The 15,795-nt window shown below is 51.8% G+C and overlaps 4 protein-coding genes across 4 annotated transcripts; 2 read left to right on the top strand and 2 right to left on the bottom strand.

The window, feature by feature from the left end:
• Positions 1–686: 686 nt before the first annotated feature.
• EMWEY_00016520 (NLI interacting factor-like phosphatase domain-containing protein, putative) lies at positions 687–2,231 on the bottom strand (the record flags this gene model as incomplete). Its single annotated transcript, XM_013479755.1, has 1 exon — positions 687–2,231. One exon carries the CDS (start codon positions 2,229–2,231, stop codon positions 687–689), a length of 1,545 nt encoding a protein of 514 aa, XP_013335209.1.
• Positions 2,232–4,227: 1,996 nt separating this feature from the next.
• On the top strand, positions 4,228–6,724 carry EMWEY_00016530 (eukaryotic porin domain-containing protein, putative; the record flags this gene model as incomplete). Its single annotated transcript, XM_013479756.1, has 9 exons — positions 4,228–4,547; positions 4,791–4,890; positions 4,990–5,186; positions 5,356–5,498; positions 5,677–5,750; positions 5,892–5,961; positions 6,132–6,217; positions 6,325–6,396; positions 6,530–6,724. 9 exons carry the CDS (start codon positions 4,228–4,230, stop codon positions 6,722–6,724), a joined length of 1,257 nt encoding a protein of 418 aa, XP_013335210.1.
• A 439-nt stretch (positions 6,725–7,163) lies between these two features.
• Positions 7,164–7,943, bottom strand: EMWEY_00016540 (hypothetical protein, conserved; the record flags this gene model as incomplete). Its single annotated transcript, XM_013479757.1, has 1 exon — positions 7,164–7,943. One exon carries the CDS (start codon positions 7,941–7,943, stop codon positions 7,164–7,166), a length of 780 nt encoding a protein of 259 aa, XP_013335211.1.
• Positions 7,944–10,563: 2,620 nt separating this feature from the next.
• Positions 10,564–12,492, top strand: EMWEY_00016550 (hypothetical protein, conserved; the record flags this gene model as incomplete). The annotated part of the gene is made up of 4 exons (XM_013479758.1): positions 10,564–10,625; positions 10,929–11,055; positions 11,159–12,053; positions 12,218–12,492. 4 exons carry the CDS (start codon positions 10,564–10,566, stop codon positions 12,490–12,492), a joined length of 1,359 nt encoding a protein of 452 aa, XP_013335212.1.
• Positions 12,493–15,795: the final 3,303 nt, after the last annotated feature.

The following is a 15,795-nucleotide window of genomic DNA, read 5'->3' on the forward strand; positions in this document are numbered from 1 at the left end:
CTGTCATACGCTGTGTCGAGCCTGCAGCTTGCCTGCCTTCCCCGTGCTCTTCTTCCCCCCCTTGCCCCCTTTTCCTTCTTTAATAGAAGCATTTCCACACGGGGCACAGGACGAGAGCAACTGACGAACGTCAACAACCTGCGCGGCGCTTGAAAAACCTTTCCCCCGGCCACTAGCCGCAGAACACAAGTGCAATATCAAACCATAGCGCCAGCCTGCTCTGGACGAATGACCCGTGGCGAAGGCTGTCATCTTCGCAGCGAACAAGCACTGCACTATAGCTGCTACAGCACTACTGTATGTCCCCTTCATCGCAAGCAAGCAAGGGCACTGCATGCGCTTATTTTGGGGAGCTACGCGCCGATGATCCCTCGGCCGTCCATGCAACAGGAGGGCCGAAACTCTCCCCAACATATGCAATTGCCACTCCAGCTGCTCCTACCCCATGCAAGCCACGTATTAGTTCATGTTAAGCCAACGCACAACAACCCACTACAACGCAACTTGATCCGGGGCGGTGCGGAGGAAAGTGATTAACGCAGAGAGCTAGTGAACAAGCTGGATTGAGCACTACAACAAAGTCTGCGGCTGTGTCTTAATTTCAATTGCATTCCTGGCCGCACAGAACGAACAGCATGATCAAAGGCAGCAGCAACAGCAGTCAACTACCACTACAACACCACAGCCTACCGGTCGCCGAAAAGAGATCTGTCGGGGTCCAAAATGGCCACCACGAGGTCCGCATACTCCTGCGTCGCGTTTGTGTAAATGCTTAACTCGAAAACGGGAGCAAGTGCCCTAAGGAATCGGCGCAGCCCTGGGCGCAACTTCAGGTAATAGACCTTGCGGTTGCAGGGCAGTTCAAACTTATACAATTCCGGCAAACCATCCTCATCAAGCCAATCTTCCAAAGCTATTGTGTACCCTGCCACCCCAACGGCTTGTGCATGCAGCAGTGTATTGTCTAAATCTAACAGCAACGGCAGCTTTCCTGACAGTAACGGCTGCCGACGCAGCTCTGGAGGCAATGCATTCGGGTCCCACTGCGTTGGCTGTTGCTGCTGTTGCTGGTCTTGCGCTCCCTGCTGAGGCTGTTGTTGCGGCTCTGAAGTTTCTGGTTGCTTTACTTGCTGCACTACCTCTTGCTGCTGCTGCACGCCCGTTTCAGCACGTGCCCTTGCGGCTAATCTGGGGTCCCTTCTTGTGGTATTGGGTGCTGCCACTGGTTGTTGCTGCTGCTGCAAGCTCGGCGCATGCGCCGCCACACCCTGACTTTGCATATGCGAGCTTTCTAAACCAGCCTGGTGTTGCCGAGCAGCGGCAGAGCCACTAACGGCAGCAGGACCTTTGACAGCAGAAGGGCCGTTCTCGACAGCATCCCCCTGCAGCTGGTTAACAACACCTGCGCTGCGCTTCTGCTGGCCTTCTTGCGAGGTGTGCCGAGTCGAATGAACCACCGGGGCCTCCTCGTCCACCTCCCCCTCTTCAACCTGGGATACTTCACTCATTTCGTCTGCGTCAAGTGCCGCTGCTTGAGTTCTCTGCTGCCCATTGGGCATCTGCGTCTCTTGAACCCCTTCGTCACCCCTTGCAACGCCTAAAACTCCCGCAGGGGGAAGATGTTGCAACCCTGACCCTGCAGGTGCTGGTGTCGCCTCAGGCAACCTAACAAGCTTACACACTTCTTTGTAAGCTACGCAAAAACGCCTAGGGCAAATCTTGCCCGTGTAGTAGTCAATGAGCTGATCTGCATAGATGCTGCAGCAAACTGTGGGAGGAGGCATACAGGTCTGCACGGGAGTCGAGCAGGGCAACTGCCCCGGCACTCCCCCCGGTGCGGCATCCTCTTCAACCCTCCCCCTCCCTCCCACAACAATTTGCCCTCCTCCCCCGGCTGCAACCGGGGAGGCCCCATGTGGGCCTTGTCCCAGCACGGCTCGTGGCTCGTAAGGAGCAGTGCGCTCTTTACGGAGGCCCTGACCTTGCTGGCGGCGCCTGTGCGGCGCGGGAGAGTGGGGGGGCAGCACCGACCCGTGAGGCGGCTCTGCCTCCCTCTCTGGACGAGCCCGGGGCTCTCGGGGGTTGAAGTGGCGAGTGTCTGGCCCGGAGACTAACCCAGGGCCACTCTTCCACTGCTGCTGATGATGCGCATCGGCAACGGCTGCCCGCTGGCCTCCCCGCCACCCTCCGCCACCGCGGTTCCTGCCCCAGCCCCTGAAAGCATCCCTCATCAGCTTAACAAGTATTACGTGCAGCTATCTTTACGTGCGGCCTAGAAATCGTGTCAGCAACCCAAAACCTAATCAACAGCTCCTAAAGAATGCCCTTCAATCCCTGCACACTAAGTGCTGCCAGCCCACGCGCAAGCGCAAGAGCCCGCTATAGTGCAGGAAGCGCCCGGCGGGCTGCTTTCACACAAACGCGTGCGCCTCTGCTGCATAACAACTTTCCTACTATTTCACAATTTCCAAAATAGCCTTCATCTGCCAATAACTGCGTTGAAAGCTGCCCGAGTACCGTTCCACTCTCAGGCCGGTGCGTGTGCCGCTTAAGCCAACAGCCCCGCAGCCTGTAGCGGTACCGCGTACGGTGGTGGCATGCTGATTGGCAGGTACAGCCGAGTGTAAAGTAGAAATCCACCTTCAAAATGCTTTCATCCTAATAAGTACCAATTAATTTGTTGGACTCTAGTAGGATTATTCACACGGTCTTTCAAAGTGAGGTGAGCATTGCGCACGTAGCTGCCGAACTGTCTGGCAACGGCTGGTAGGTGTACTCCAAGTTGCATGCTTGGTTGCTGGTGGGTTACTGAAAAACAAGGTACAAGGTAGTTTTTTTTTGCGATTGTAAATGGTGGCAATGAAATCATCAAAAGCTGACTGGACACGTGCATCAGATGTTCCGTTGCACCATTCGGTGCAACTCTACGACAATGCTTGATGACAGTTGTTAGGCATGGAAGAGTCGATATGCTGGAGAGTCGAGTTCCACCCAAACACATCATCTGGCCTCCACTCTCCCGGAGCCTTACTTTCAACTACAGAGGGGCTGGTGCGAAGGGCATTAGGCCCGTGTAAGCGAGGCCATGCCTGATGCAGGGTCTGCGGCGAGTTGCAGTTGCGTCGGAATCCTTTAGTTTCTCAAGACTGCCTCGCCCCCATCCACACCATCCAAGCGTCTTGACAGCAGTGACCTGAGCGCCTGGTTCAGTGCTATACGCGGCCTGACGTGAGGTGCACCGCACCTTACCACTGAAGGTGCATGAGACCCACGCATGATTACACGAACAGGCCTTCTTGGCTACATGCTCGAGCACTATTAACAATTGTTGAAGAGTTCCCCCTGTGCACCAGCCGGCTATGAATGCCGAGCGATTGTTTGGACGGCATTAGTAGGCAACTTATTTGCCAACCCTAAACACAATCTGTCAATATTCAAACTGTCAATATTCTACACAGGGCATCGCATGGAGTGTGCAAACACAGCGCTCTTGGACACAGTGAGGAGAGCTACAGGAACTAGAAAGATAAGTGTCACACAACAAATTGGTAGCTGAAGTAATTGAGTTCCATTTAAGTCAAAACTTGTTTGCGTCCAAGTAATGGTCTAGTCAGCCAGAGAATGGGTCCCCAGAGCACTGCGAGGCAGACCACCACATCTGCACCAGTTGATGAGGTCCGGGCTACCTAATCACGCCTCTAAGAATAAGAAAGGGACGGACGCTACGTGGAAAACGATTTTCATAGACAAGCGAGAACCTACAGATGCTTGCGCTTCTCGTGTACAGGCCCCCCAGGCCCCCTAGCATACACATGTTGGTTACACTGTGCAAGAGCCTTAAGCCAAATTATGCTCGCCTCACTCACTCTACGTTCATATAAGGCTTTTAAAGACGTTTCTCATATTTTGAGAAATAGTATACTGGAGCACACTGCACAAAACACGAGCAACGTTGCGCAGAGATTCCACTGGAAGGCGTCTAGCATCCCTACCCAGAATTGCATGATACGAGGGCATCTAAAGAATTCTTATAGAGTATCATATAGAGAGTATATAACAATTATTATAACGTGCCTTCGAGCACTATTATCTCAGTATTTCAGTGCATGCAGCGAGGGCCCCATCGACCGCCCCACCTGTCTTGGGGCTGATGGAGGGCATAGGCTTTGTAGAAGAAGATGCATATTTGTCAGAAGATACAATTCGTCGCCCTCTCCCCTGTCGATAATGCCCTTCTTTGCTTTCTTACGATGCGGGGGTCACTCTTCTTCAGGCCGCCGCCAACGCCGGGGAGAGTCGGCCTTCGATGCTCGCTCGTCGTGCAGTTCGGCAGTTCCCTTCAGAAGTAATGACTGTCCTTCAGCTGCTCGCTGCTCGGAGAAGGGCACTGGATTTTTGGGTGTCCCTGCCTTGAGCTTCTTTGGCTCCAAGGAGTCGCCGGCTCCAGCAAGCGACGACTCGAACGCAGTGGACATGCGGAGCAAAGCGCTACAAGCTGCAGTGGCGAGGGAGAATGAGGAGGTTCCAGAGCCTGCAAAGAAACCACAGTCAGACGAATCTTCTTGTATACCAGTTCCCTCAGTGAACACGACACTTCAGCAGACTGTGGAGTTGGGGGAAATTCGAGGAGTGTGGAAGTTGCAAGTTTGCATCCTTGCATGTATCTATTACCGTGTTTCGCCCTTCTTTGTGCATACACCATCTAGCATATTCCATTATTCTGGGCTTCAGAGTACGTTGGTTGCAAGCTGCCTCTAGAGTGTTTTCTTCATACGCGGTGCGTCCTGCAGGCTCACACAGCCAATCCCATTCGAGCAGTTTTCTCGGGAGTGGATGAACATCTCCGGTCAAGATACATTCGATGGGTTTCGTCTGGAAGGTGCAAAACAGGTGAAACTTATTCTTTCCTATATGTTTCTTTGCTTACACTGTTGCCCGGGTTCCTGACGGCGTTGCGTCGGTATTATATCTTGTATCTTCATGCTACAGGTAAACAAGTACCTTCAGACATGCCATAGCTTCTGCCTTGGCACGCATTTACGCGAATCTGGATACTCATATCAGTTCGGCCCGACTTTGGCGATCTCAGCTCCACCAGATCCAAGCCAAGGAGAAAATGCGCAGCCTCCCCCCCCTCATTTCTTTGCAATGGCAAAGCTCGGTACAGACGGATCGCTTCAAGGCAGGTAAAGCAGCTTTGATGCGAAGGTGACAGTTTGTGCTGTTGTTTGACTGATAGTGTAAAACAGTTAAGGAGTCAGCAGAAGTCGGAGGAATGCATACCTCTGTTGTAAGCCCGTTGACAAATTACAACCGTACTTTTTGTATATTCAGGTTCTCCTTCGATTGCTGCAGGCTCATTAAGACCCTATGCCAGAGCGCCGATCTCAAGTTGAACTTTAATTCCTCGCTGAAAGACGAGCAGCGAAATTTTTATGAAATTTCTCTCGATAACACAGGCCGTGACTGGGCCTCTTCCTTGAAGCTGGCTTGGCAGTGTACGTAGTATTGAGCCATTTGCTCGTTTCAGCGAGGAATTATATATGGTGTTGCAATGCGCCAAACAGTAGTGTATTTGCTTCCTGTTCGTAGCTACCGACTCTGTGTGCTGTTTACTGTCAAATGAATAGGAGGAGATAAGGCTTGTGTCGAGCCGCTGTGCGCCGTTGATTGCAGCCTGCTGGATATTGGACGGAATGTTTTCACAAGTGTTGACCCCCAAACTGCAGGCCGGCTGCGAGATAACTTATGTGGCAAGTGCAACACCATATGGGACGTCTCAGCAATGCGTTGCCATCAGGCTGCTGCTCGTTTCCATTGGACTGCATTGGTGGCAACAGCGTTGAAAACTTGCAAGTACTCTTGCACTTGGAACTGCTTTTTCGCTACAGGGTGCAAATGGAGCCTCGATGCTGGCTGTCGGGAGTCGCTACAACCTGGACAAGCAATCCGTTGTTTCATGTAAATTGCATTTTCTGTATCCCCCAGGTTCCCTCCGTTGGCGGAATGGGAAACACTAAGTCGCAGTGGCCGCAGTTCTAGAACCAATAGGAACGCGTGTATGTGTATAGTGTATACTGGAAGGTTTATTTTGAATGGCATGTTGTTCCTCCGCTTGTACCGTATTGCAGGCCAGCTGAGTCAGCAGCCCGATTTTAAATCTCCTGCGGGTCTAACGAAGCTTACCCACAGTTGCAAAGTGCAATATACTAGAAAGGTATGGCAATTGCAGTAACCTTGGAAACGTGCGCTTCACGTTGCTTGGACGAACACCGTGAAGGTAGTCACTTTGTTAAATCCCCGTTGACGTGAGTTTGCACACAGGTTACTGATCGGCTTTCTATGGCAACCGAGTTCGAGTATAGCCATCCGGAAACTGAATCTGCTCTAAGACTGGTGCGTGCCCGCCACGAGCTCTGAGACTTAAAGTCTAACCATCCAGGCCCGTTGGACCAATCCCCGCCTGCGGTGTCGAGGTGTGTGAGGTGAACATCCTCTGGTCGTGCTCCGCTACCAATGTTTTGCTCAGGGGTGGGAATATCTGTTTCGGCAGGCCCGAGTGCAGGGGCTTATAGACACTTGTGGGCGCATTTCTGTCTTCGCACAAGACTATAACGGATTCGGCGTCAGCGGCCTGATAGACTACTGGCGGGGCACCTACAAATTCGGTTTCCTGATGCACGTCGTACCGCCGCCAGATGCGGCACCACCGCAGCCAAGCTAGGCAATGTTCCCTCGTGTTCTTTACCTCCTCGCTGCTCCGTTCATTCTTCGCTGTGGGGAGCTAGGAAGTGTATCTACCTCAATCTCCTGACCTCTGCTAGTTCTCTCTCGCTGAATTCTGTCTTAAAAATTATCCAGCTCAATGTCACCTGTAGTAGGCAGTGCACAAATAGGACCGAGTATGCAATACAATTTGTCTGCGACAGCGCAGTCCCATGTAAGAGCATGCTGGTGAGCCATAGCGTACACTAGCTAGCCGCCTGCAACTTGCTATCACTTAAATAGAAACGGTGTTTCATAAAAATAATCAAACAACCCGATCATGTGAGGGTCGCCACGGGCGTCTACAAAAATCTCAAATGCAAGCTGTGACTAAAGGAATTCCTCATAACAGGGGGAGGAATGACCACGTCTGCAAGCAAGAGCGACGTGTGATTATGCTAAGGAGATCCTCCAGAGGCGACATCATCGGGCGTCGGAAGCGGGTTGCCCGGCTGTGTGACGTCCAGTGGGCTAGGCGGATGGAGTGGTGATTCCAACTGCTGACTGTTCACCCCGGCATCGACTGCCGGCATAGCAGCTCTAGGTCCACTTACGCTGGCTAGACCACGCTCGCCAAGCTCTCTAAGTAGCACCGCAGCTGCTGTAGCTACTGTCGCAACCTTCATCAGGAGTCCCCTAACCCCGCCCGAGGGACGTTCGGGTTTGGATGCGCATGGCTCTTTCGGCAGCTGAGGCTTCTCGCTGTCTCCTCCTCCTTCAATAACAGATACCTCGACTCCCAAGTTATCCTTGTTCTCTCCTCCTTCCTGAACACTGCTGAGAGAACTGGGTTCCGGAACTTCGCGTCTCGTAGTAACTGGAGACTCCTGCCGGTCCACTGGACTGGTCCCCTCAACTTCCTCCACGCTAGTATTAGGTGGGCCACCTAGGCCTGCGGAACCGCGGGTTGCAATGGCTCCGAGCATGATGCGAGCGCTTTCGGCCAATGATCCAAGCTGTTCTGTAACCTGTCGTATCTTATACATCCAGGGCGCGGGCCTCGCAAAACACGGCTCCTTGGGGAGCTGAGGGTGCTCTCCGACTTCTTCTTCAGCACCATGTCCGACCTTTGAAGTATCTACCCTCTCACCAGCTTGATGTCTATCACCCTTCTCACTCCCAGCTACCAGAGATCCAGACGGACCAGCACCTCGTAGACTTCCCGCCGGCAGATCCATTGTGCACAGGAAAAGATGTTCTCGGAATAGTTGCTGCTATAAAAATACTTTGTTCAACCTGAAGATGCTCTGATTTATAAGTATAAGTGAGGCGAGAGCGTTGCAATGCCGACCGTAGGAGGGTGATCACGATCACAGGCAGGAAGCGGCGGAGAGTACTCGATTCGCTTTTCGAGACAGTGAGCGAGGAGCCGTCAACGGGCCTGTACGAAACTCCAAGCGGCGTTAAGTGTTTGTCTGAAATAATGATAATTAAATATTACTTATAAAACGAACGTGAATTGGCATTTCTTATGCGTGGGCGTCATCGGCGATAAAACGTGCTAGGATACTCCTAGTGGAGCAGATGGCTTGCATTCTGAACACGCAAACCACTAGATTGGGAAGGGCGTTCGGTTTATAGATAGCATAACTGGAAGCCTTACTTGGGAGTCACAATTGCTAAAAACGTCAATTACATTCCTTGGCTTCTGCCTGTTATCCCCCACGGTGACTTATGTCCCGCAACCGGGACTGACGCTCTTGCAGGTTGGTCTTGCGTACTCCTATTCTCTTCATTGTGTGCCTTTACATACTTGAGGAATTTTCCACCTATCCATTTTCTCTTTTAGTCTTGCGTTGCCTCAGGTGAGCTAACCTGATCCCCAGCCTCCTCCCAATCAGTTCCGTTGCTACTCATATCCATCATCACCCTACAGGTGTTTCGCATTGGTCTGCTCTTAGTGGCGAGTTTAAAAAGGGATCGAATTTAAGTTTAGTTAATGTTAAATAGCGTCTTTGACTTCCGAAGCTGCGGGATATCGCCCCTCTCCCTACAGTCTCTTTGTTCGTGGTCTTTAGCTCAAAGACTCGTATCTGCGGCTAACGCTTCGTTTATCCTCCATTATTTAGTGCATGGAGTCATTTAGGCAATCGACACCTTCGCTCCCGCCCCCGTGTGAGCCCGGTACTGTTAATGTGGCGTCCATAGGATGCCCGCGACCTGTTCCGATATCCTGCCCGCCGCGTGTCTAGCGCCGATGATGTGTGCCTGCTCTGCTGGGGTCTTCTGGCGCAGTCGCTTAGTGCGGCCCCCTTTTCTCCGAAGGTCGTATGACTGAGCTACCTTTAGCTCACCCCACGTCGCATTCCCTTGGGTTCGCAACTTATCTGCCTGAGGATACCACTGCACTGTTTGAGCGGTCGACGAACCAAGCCCTAACACAACTTCACAAGGAGCAGGCTCCTTCAAGAATTCTCCCGTGGAACGCTCTCGTTCACCCCACGTCGTCGATCTCATAACGGCCTGATTCCTTCCTGCCCATCTGCTCGCCAGTGACCTCCATGGCAGTCTCGAGCATAGTGACCCAGACCTCCACATTTCCTACACAACTCTCCAGTACGCCGCGAAGCATCGTTGCGTGACGTGCATTGCGATGTCACGTACCCCTTACCCTTGCACTCAAAACAGGCAATGTCCCTCGTCACTCGCCGATCCCGTGGATTCCCTCGATCTCCACATCGTTGTGTCTCATAAGACACATCTCGCACAGTCCGCCGTAGATGCTGTACGTACAGCCTAGGTTGCCGCAGATAATCTATGTCCCTTTTATTGTACCCATTATCTTCTCTAGCTCAGCGGCAGCCTCTTCCCAGACTGTGAATTTCATATGGCCTTCCTTAGTCACTCTTAGAGGGACATTGTCAGGCAAGTTAGCTAGAAAAATGGCCACTAGCCGATCTGGCGGGACGGGTTCTCCCTGAGACAGGACGGCTAAAAGTTCTGCTCCATAGTATACAGCACTACCGTGCTACCTGAATCTAGATAAACGCAAAGCGACTACATCTCGCGGAATCCCACAGAATCTGGTGAGCACTGAGCGTTTGACACGTTCCCAATCTTCATATCAACCTTGTTATCCCACAGATAGAACCCGTACTGTAGGGCACTCGCTCGTTGTCAAGTATTTGCGCAGTTCGGCCCCCCACCGGTCGTAAGGTATCCCGGCCTCTTCGTATGACATTTTTAGATGACGAAGGAAGCACCTCAAGCTTCCCACTCTTCCCACTCAGGGGGGATGCTATCCCCCGCAGGGCCGGTCTGCTCTATGTGGTCTCGGCTCTTGGAAATCACATCGAGGGGTCTGGAGTGGAGTAATCGAGTCAAAGGGAGGCACCATTATCCTTTCTGCAAGGTGACCTCCCAACAGCCTGGGTCAGTGCAAGAGTCACAGCAACAGCCTCACACCCAGCCCCAAGCAAGTGCCGGCTGGCGAGCACACTGATCCTATTAAGCGGCTTTTGTATCTAAAAGTGTCCTAATCCCTGAAGTATTCCATAATATTTATTCCTTTTCATGCCATTAGGCCCCTAGAGGTCAAACTATAGATCCATTGTAGTGTCTTGCACTACAGGCGCCGCATCAATAACAGAAAGAAGCGGCCGACAGACGCCAGCATCGGTCCCGCCGACTCCGGGCTGTCTCCGCAACTCACTATTCCATCATCTTCGCTTGTGTCTTAATTTGTTTTACCATGTAAACAATCCTCAGCAGTTCCTGGGGTCAGCGTAATTGCACTCCTCTGCGCCGCCGTAACGTGGGTTGTCACCCTCTGGTAATCGACTTACAGTTGCAAGTTCGATGAATTGTGTGGCCCACCAACACCACTACAAGCACGAATTAGAGAGGATTCGCGTAAAACCGTATGTTTTCTGCATGTCTCAGTTTCATGAGTTTCAATGGCGGGCCCTACGAACATCCGTTGAGGCCGTTGAGGCCCATCGCCACCTGCCGATGGTGGTAGCTCAAAGGGGTGTAGAAGTTGCCTCGCCAATATGTAGTTCATCGAAAAGGAGATGGATATCATCTCCGATGACCCTGTATGCCGGCATTAACAGACATATGACACACTCGCACTCAGCCTGGTATGGCCTGCACAACTGGCGATGCGTTCGGTTATTGCCGCAACAAAGCTTGAATTTTGCTACCCTATCATGCCATCGCAGCAACGGGAGTGAAGTTGAAATTCATGTGCAAAGGAAACAACGCCAAGGATCGAACCGTTCTGACCCAGAGGAGGGAGGAGAGAATGCGCGTCCAGATGCGCCGTCAGCGGTTCAGCGAGTGCTGGAAGTAAGGATACGAAGCCAAGCCTTCACGCAGTTTGTAATGTGTATATGCGTTCCTCCTGCTGAATCGCGCCTGAATCCTGGCTGTTTCTGATGCAACGGTGCAGGCCGCACAACACCACAGAACAGCGCCATGTGGAAGTTCATTTTGGGCGTCGCAACGACAGGAAGTGATGCACCAAGTGGAGGAGGAGAAGGTGTCTCTGGCTACTGCGGCGCTGCTGGTTGTGGCTTTTTCCAAAGCCGGAGAGCTGACAGGACCCCTCGCGATAGCGGTGGCTCGGCGGCTGTGCTCTGCCTTTAGGGCTGCGGCTCGAGGAGCCGCCAGCCCACTGCTCTTAGATGACGCTGGCCCCTCACGTGAAGGCGTATTGACAACAGAGGCGGAAAAAGCTGACTTGAGGGCCCATTTCTCGGATGGTGCAACGGTTCTACTAGCCATGAAGGAAGGGGGCTTGCTCCAAGATCCCGCAGCTTGTTTTGCCGCTCGAGAGCTACAGGATGAGTTGTTGGCGTGTCTGCAGCCTCAGTGGAACTCTCTGACCTTCTCGCAGTTACGTCGTCTGTTTTTGCTGTTGGGAGCCACTGCAGAGCCCTTGGGCCTCAACATGGCAGCAGCTCGGGAGCTGCTGATTGCAGCAAAACGGCATTTGAGAAAGATGCAAAAGACGACGCGGAGGCTTTTTGAGGAAGGCGATGCTCGCGACACTATTGCATTGGTTTGGCCGCTGGCGAGTGTTTCTGCAGCCATGGATATTCCGACCCCGCAGATAAGCAGCAATTCGAGAGCTGTCCTTTTTTCTGCGCTTGACTGCAGTGGCAGCAGCAACGATGATGTGAAACTGTTGCAAAGAGACAGAGATATTGTGCTGCATCTACTTAAAGAACAGGCCTATCGCGCTGTGTCCTCGCGGCTGCCCTGCAGTCCTTTCGACCTTGCACTCGTCAGTTCCCTTCATGCCGATTTGACTGTTACCGTTGTTGCTCTCAGCGGTGTCGTGGGTGATGCCGCTCTTTATTTATTTATTTATTTGTTTATTTCTTTCTCTCTCTCTCTCTCTCTCTTTCCTTCGGATGGCATATTAGGAATGATGGTGACGGTGCATTCGAACACATGCCTGCAGTCTAAGTTGCGTCTTCGCTTGCGCAGGGTTTCGCTGGTTTAGAGCGACTAGGACAGCAAAGTTGCGCGGAATACGTTTTGGCCGCCTTCTCGAAAGCGGCAGCTGCGGCAAGCTGCGAGGAACTTTGCACTCTAGGCCGAGATATGGTATTGGCGGGGACACGGCAGAAGACCCTGTGGGTGGCTTTCGCCGACGCACTGCAAACTGCTGCTGAACATCGGCTGCAAACACCGCCTAGCCACCAGCAAAGCAGCACTTCGCATCACATTGAAGCTGAGTTAATTCAGTGGCTGCGATTTTGTGGCCGAACAATGTAAGCACATCAAAGCTGAGTGAGTTTCTTGCGCAAGTTGTAACGGAAGCGTCTTATTATATTATTATGTGGACACTCAAGCCACGACCTTACGGAGAACATGCAGGTGAAGGTGAACAACAAAAACGGTTTAATTCGACTAAAAGGACATAGATTCGAGGATGCTCCGAGGAAAGGCCCCTTGGAATGACCTAGACGCATTTTGGTTTATCCGAGGGGGCAGATTTGTGGGTCTACTTGCGTTCAAGTGCCGAGCAAGCTACTCATGCAAAGTATGCTACTCCTACATTGCCCTTCACACTCGTACATACGCTACGATGCCCAAAACCTTATTGAGAAACCTTCCGGCTTCAAACTAATGGGCAGGCGAAGCACCAGCGAGTTCCTAAAAGCAACGCCATGCTTGGCCTGTCTTACTCTGTTCATGGCGAGCAAAGGGCGAGCAGATGTTTTGCAATTTTAGGGAGTGGCGAACATGGGTTTACTGTTCCCCCATGCACTGAACTCAGAGCAGGAGCGCCTTCGATTGCCGTGCTTACAAAAACGCACGATTGAATTTAACAACGGCATGCTCAACGGCAGTAGATGTAGCGGGGATGACCCTGATTGTAACTATGGTGAAGGGGGATTTTTTGATGCCTACGGTAATTGCTACTATTTTTACCTTATTGACATAGTTGTGATATGCTCCGAAGAGACTCTGCAAAACAGAAGCTCGTTGCTTCCCTGTTTTGGCTTTCAGGCCTACATGCAAATGCAGCGTATGCCGTCAAATGCTAACCCAACGGAGGGTTACAGCGGCTTGTGTCGATTTCAGTTGCAACGTTTGCGGCTGCGCCCTTCCCCATATTCATTGGATATCCGATGGATTTTTATCAGTGTGAATTGCGGTGATAACCATCCCCTTGCCGCCAGGCTAAGTAAGCAGCGATCGAATCGGGGAAAGCTTCGCTACTGCGGCTTCGCAAGACATCCATCTCCAACGTCTCCTCAGTCAAGCTCCATGAAGCGTGCAGCATAAAAGCTTGTTCTTCAACAGGTCGAGTTCGACATAGAGATCTGTTTTGTCTTAAAAATCTTCGACAGTGACCGTGACATAGAGTTCTTCAGAGATTCCGTAATCTCGTTCTGAGGATAAAGCAAATTTTATAGAAGTAGCACCTTCATCGATTACTGGAGACGGCGAGCACAACATGCGTGGTGTAGAAGGGAATACAGTTGATCCTGACCTGTGTATCCTCAAGGCGAGCGACTGTGCTACTCCAGGCGGACTTTAGGTAAGAAATCAACCCAGCGTTGCATAAAATGCTTATACTGTTAACGCCTACATTGGTGCATGATTGGACCCCTAAAAAAGCAGGCAGCAGTTAATATAACGATGCCAAAGTGCAATATGGGAACGTTCTGCTCCCAAGGTCAAGAAACACCTCTAGGCCCACGTAGCTGTCAGTTCGCAGGTTCAGTTTACTTGAGCATCCCTGGTCCTAAACGCAACGTTCCTGTCTTACTCATTAGATTGACAGAGGAGCGGGCCCTGCGGATTTCACCGGATAATTCTTGCAGTACCTGAAAGAGGAGAAGATGTTACACGAACGCCATGGAATTATGTGCATTGATTCTAGAGTACAGATAATAGGGTGGGCCTCCTGCTTCAAAGGGCAGGTATTCGTACCTTCTTGTACTCGCGCTCAGCTGTGGTCAATGCGAAGTCTAGACCATCCCGCTGTACAACCCTCACCACACTCATGAGGCACGGAAATTCGAGTCAAGGCGGTGCAGTCCAATGTGTATGGTATACAACAGCAAACGAAGTAGAGTACGGAACCATGGAGACGGACCTGCCAGCGAGGGAGTCTGGAACTGGATAACAAAGTGGCAATCTCCTGAAATAATTGTCTATATCTGAATATGTAATCGCAAGATTCTACCACAATACACGGAGTTTCTCAGCAGCACCTTCCCATTGTTGTTTTAGGCAGACTAGGCAGGCGTGCGGCTTGCGCACTGCTCACTAAGACGGTGGTAGCCCTCCATCCACTTTTCTTTGCCTCCATGAACCCTTGGTGTAAGATCAGAGAATTGCTCAGTTGATGAACTTCGCTTGACATCTACGTCAATCGTCGAAAAGCAAAAGAGGTGGATCACGGAGGTTGAAACCCAATTGGGAATTTTTTCTAGTTTGCACTTCAGTCGTGCTACTACGCTACAGCCTTGAGTGTTCCTGAAGTTGTAGAGAGCTATGACTAACCCTTTCTCGTGGTACCACTGCAAAGACGTTGGAAACCGGTAGTCACACCGTTAGGCAGTCGCTTGAGAGCACTGTGTGTTTCAGGGAGCTGTCTTGGGTCGCCCACTGCGTTATACTCTCCACGTGGTAAAGCACCAATGCAGCAACCCGACACCTTGCAGATTCTTGATATGGGGATGGGTTGCGGCACATCATAGCCCTCACGCACCTTGATTGACGGTGCGTCAAGCGCAGATTCACGAGACTCGTGGTCTTGAGAGGCCCGTGCGGATGTGACTTCGCTACAGATTTCCCGCCCAAAGCTGGGTGATGTGCTCTGAATGGGAATGGGATCTTCCACAAAGGATATTGCGGCTGACTGGCTGCTAGTAGTTCCAAGCTTTGCACCTGAAACCTGAACTTGCTCTAAGCAGGAGCGTGCGACTGAAGCAACGAATCGGGAAGCCGTTGCCTCGATAACCTTTTGCTTCCGGCCAACCCACGACTGTAGATGTCCACTGCGGCCACAGAACCGTGCTGCTTCGTCTCGAGCGATAAGCAACCGCCTCAAACCAGCAGCGGCACAGTGTTTCACCTGGGCTCGAGCCGCTACCGCAGCAGCAGCCTCCCGTTGCCCCGTATCAGTGCCACATTTAGGGATGCAAGGCCGTGGACGAGGAGCTGGAGTATTTTGCTTCATGATGATGAAAGCCCATAACTAATTGGATACAAAACGTCTGCAAGGAATCCAAGATTTGTGCCGACGCGCTCGGCCGCCCAGACGGTCATGCCCGTGTCGATGGCAAGCTCGGCTGTGCGGCCACCACCCATGTATAAGCAGGAGTGAAATGAGCAAGTGAAAAGCCCCTCGTTCAAAGGATCTTTGTCTTCGGTAAACAACCGCTGCAATGTCTGTACAAAGGCGCAGATGCTGGCCACACAACAGCAGTGGGCTCTGCTCAAAAAACAACTGTCTGTATGGAGCTAAGGCTGCTCTGGTGATGCCCGTCAAACATTCAGAATCCACAGCAGTCAAACTATGCGAGTTTGCGATGTTGAAAAACGTAAAAGAACAACACT

This window comes from Eimeria maxima, genomic scaffold, assembly GCF_000499605.1.
Source record: "Eimeria maxima Weybridge genomic scaffold, Emw_scaff135, whole genome shotgun sequence".
NCBI lineage: Eukaryota > Apicomplexa > Conoidasida > Eucoccidiorida > Eimeriidae > Eimeria > Eimeria maxima.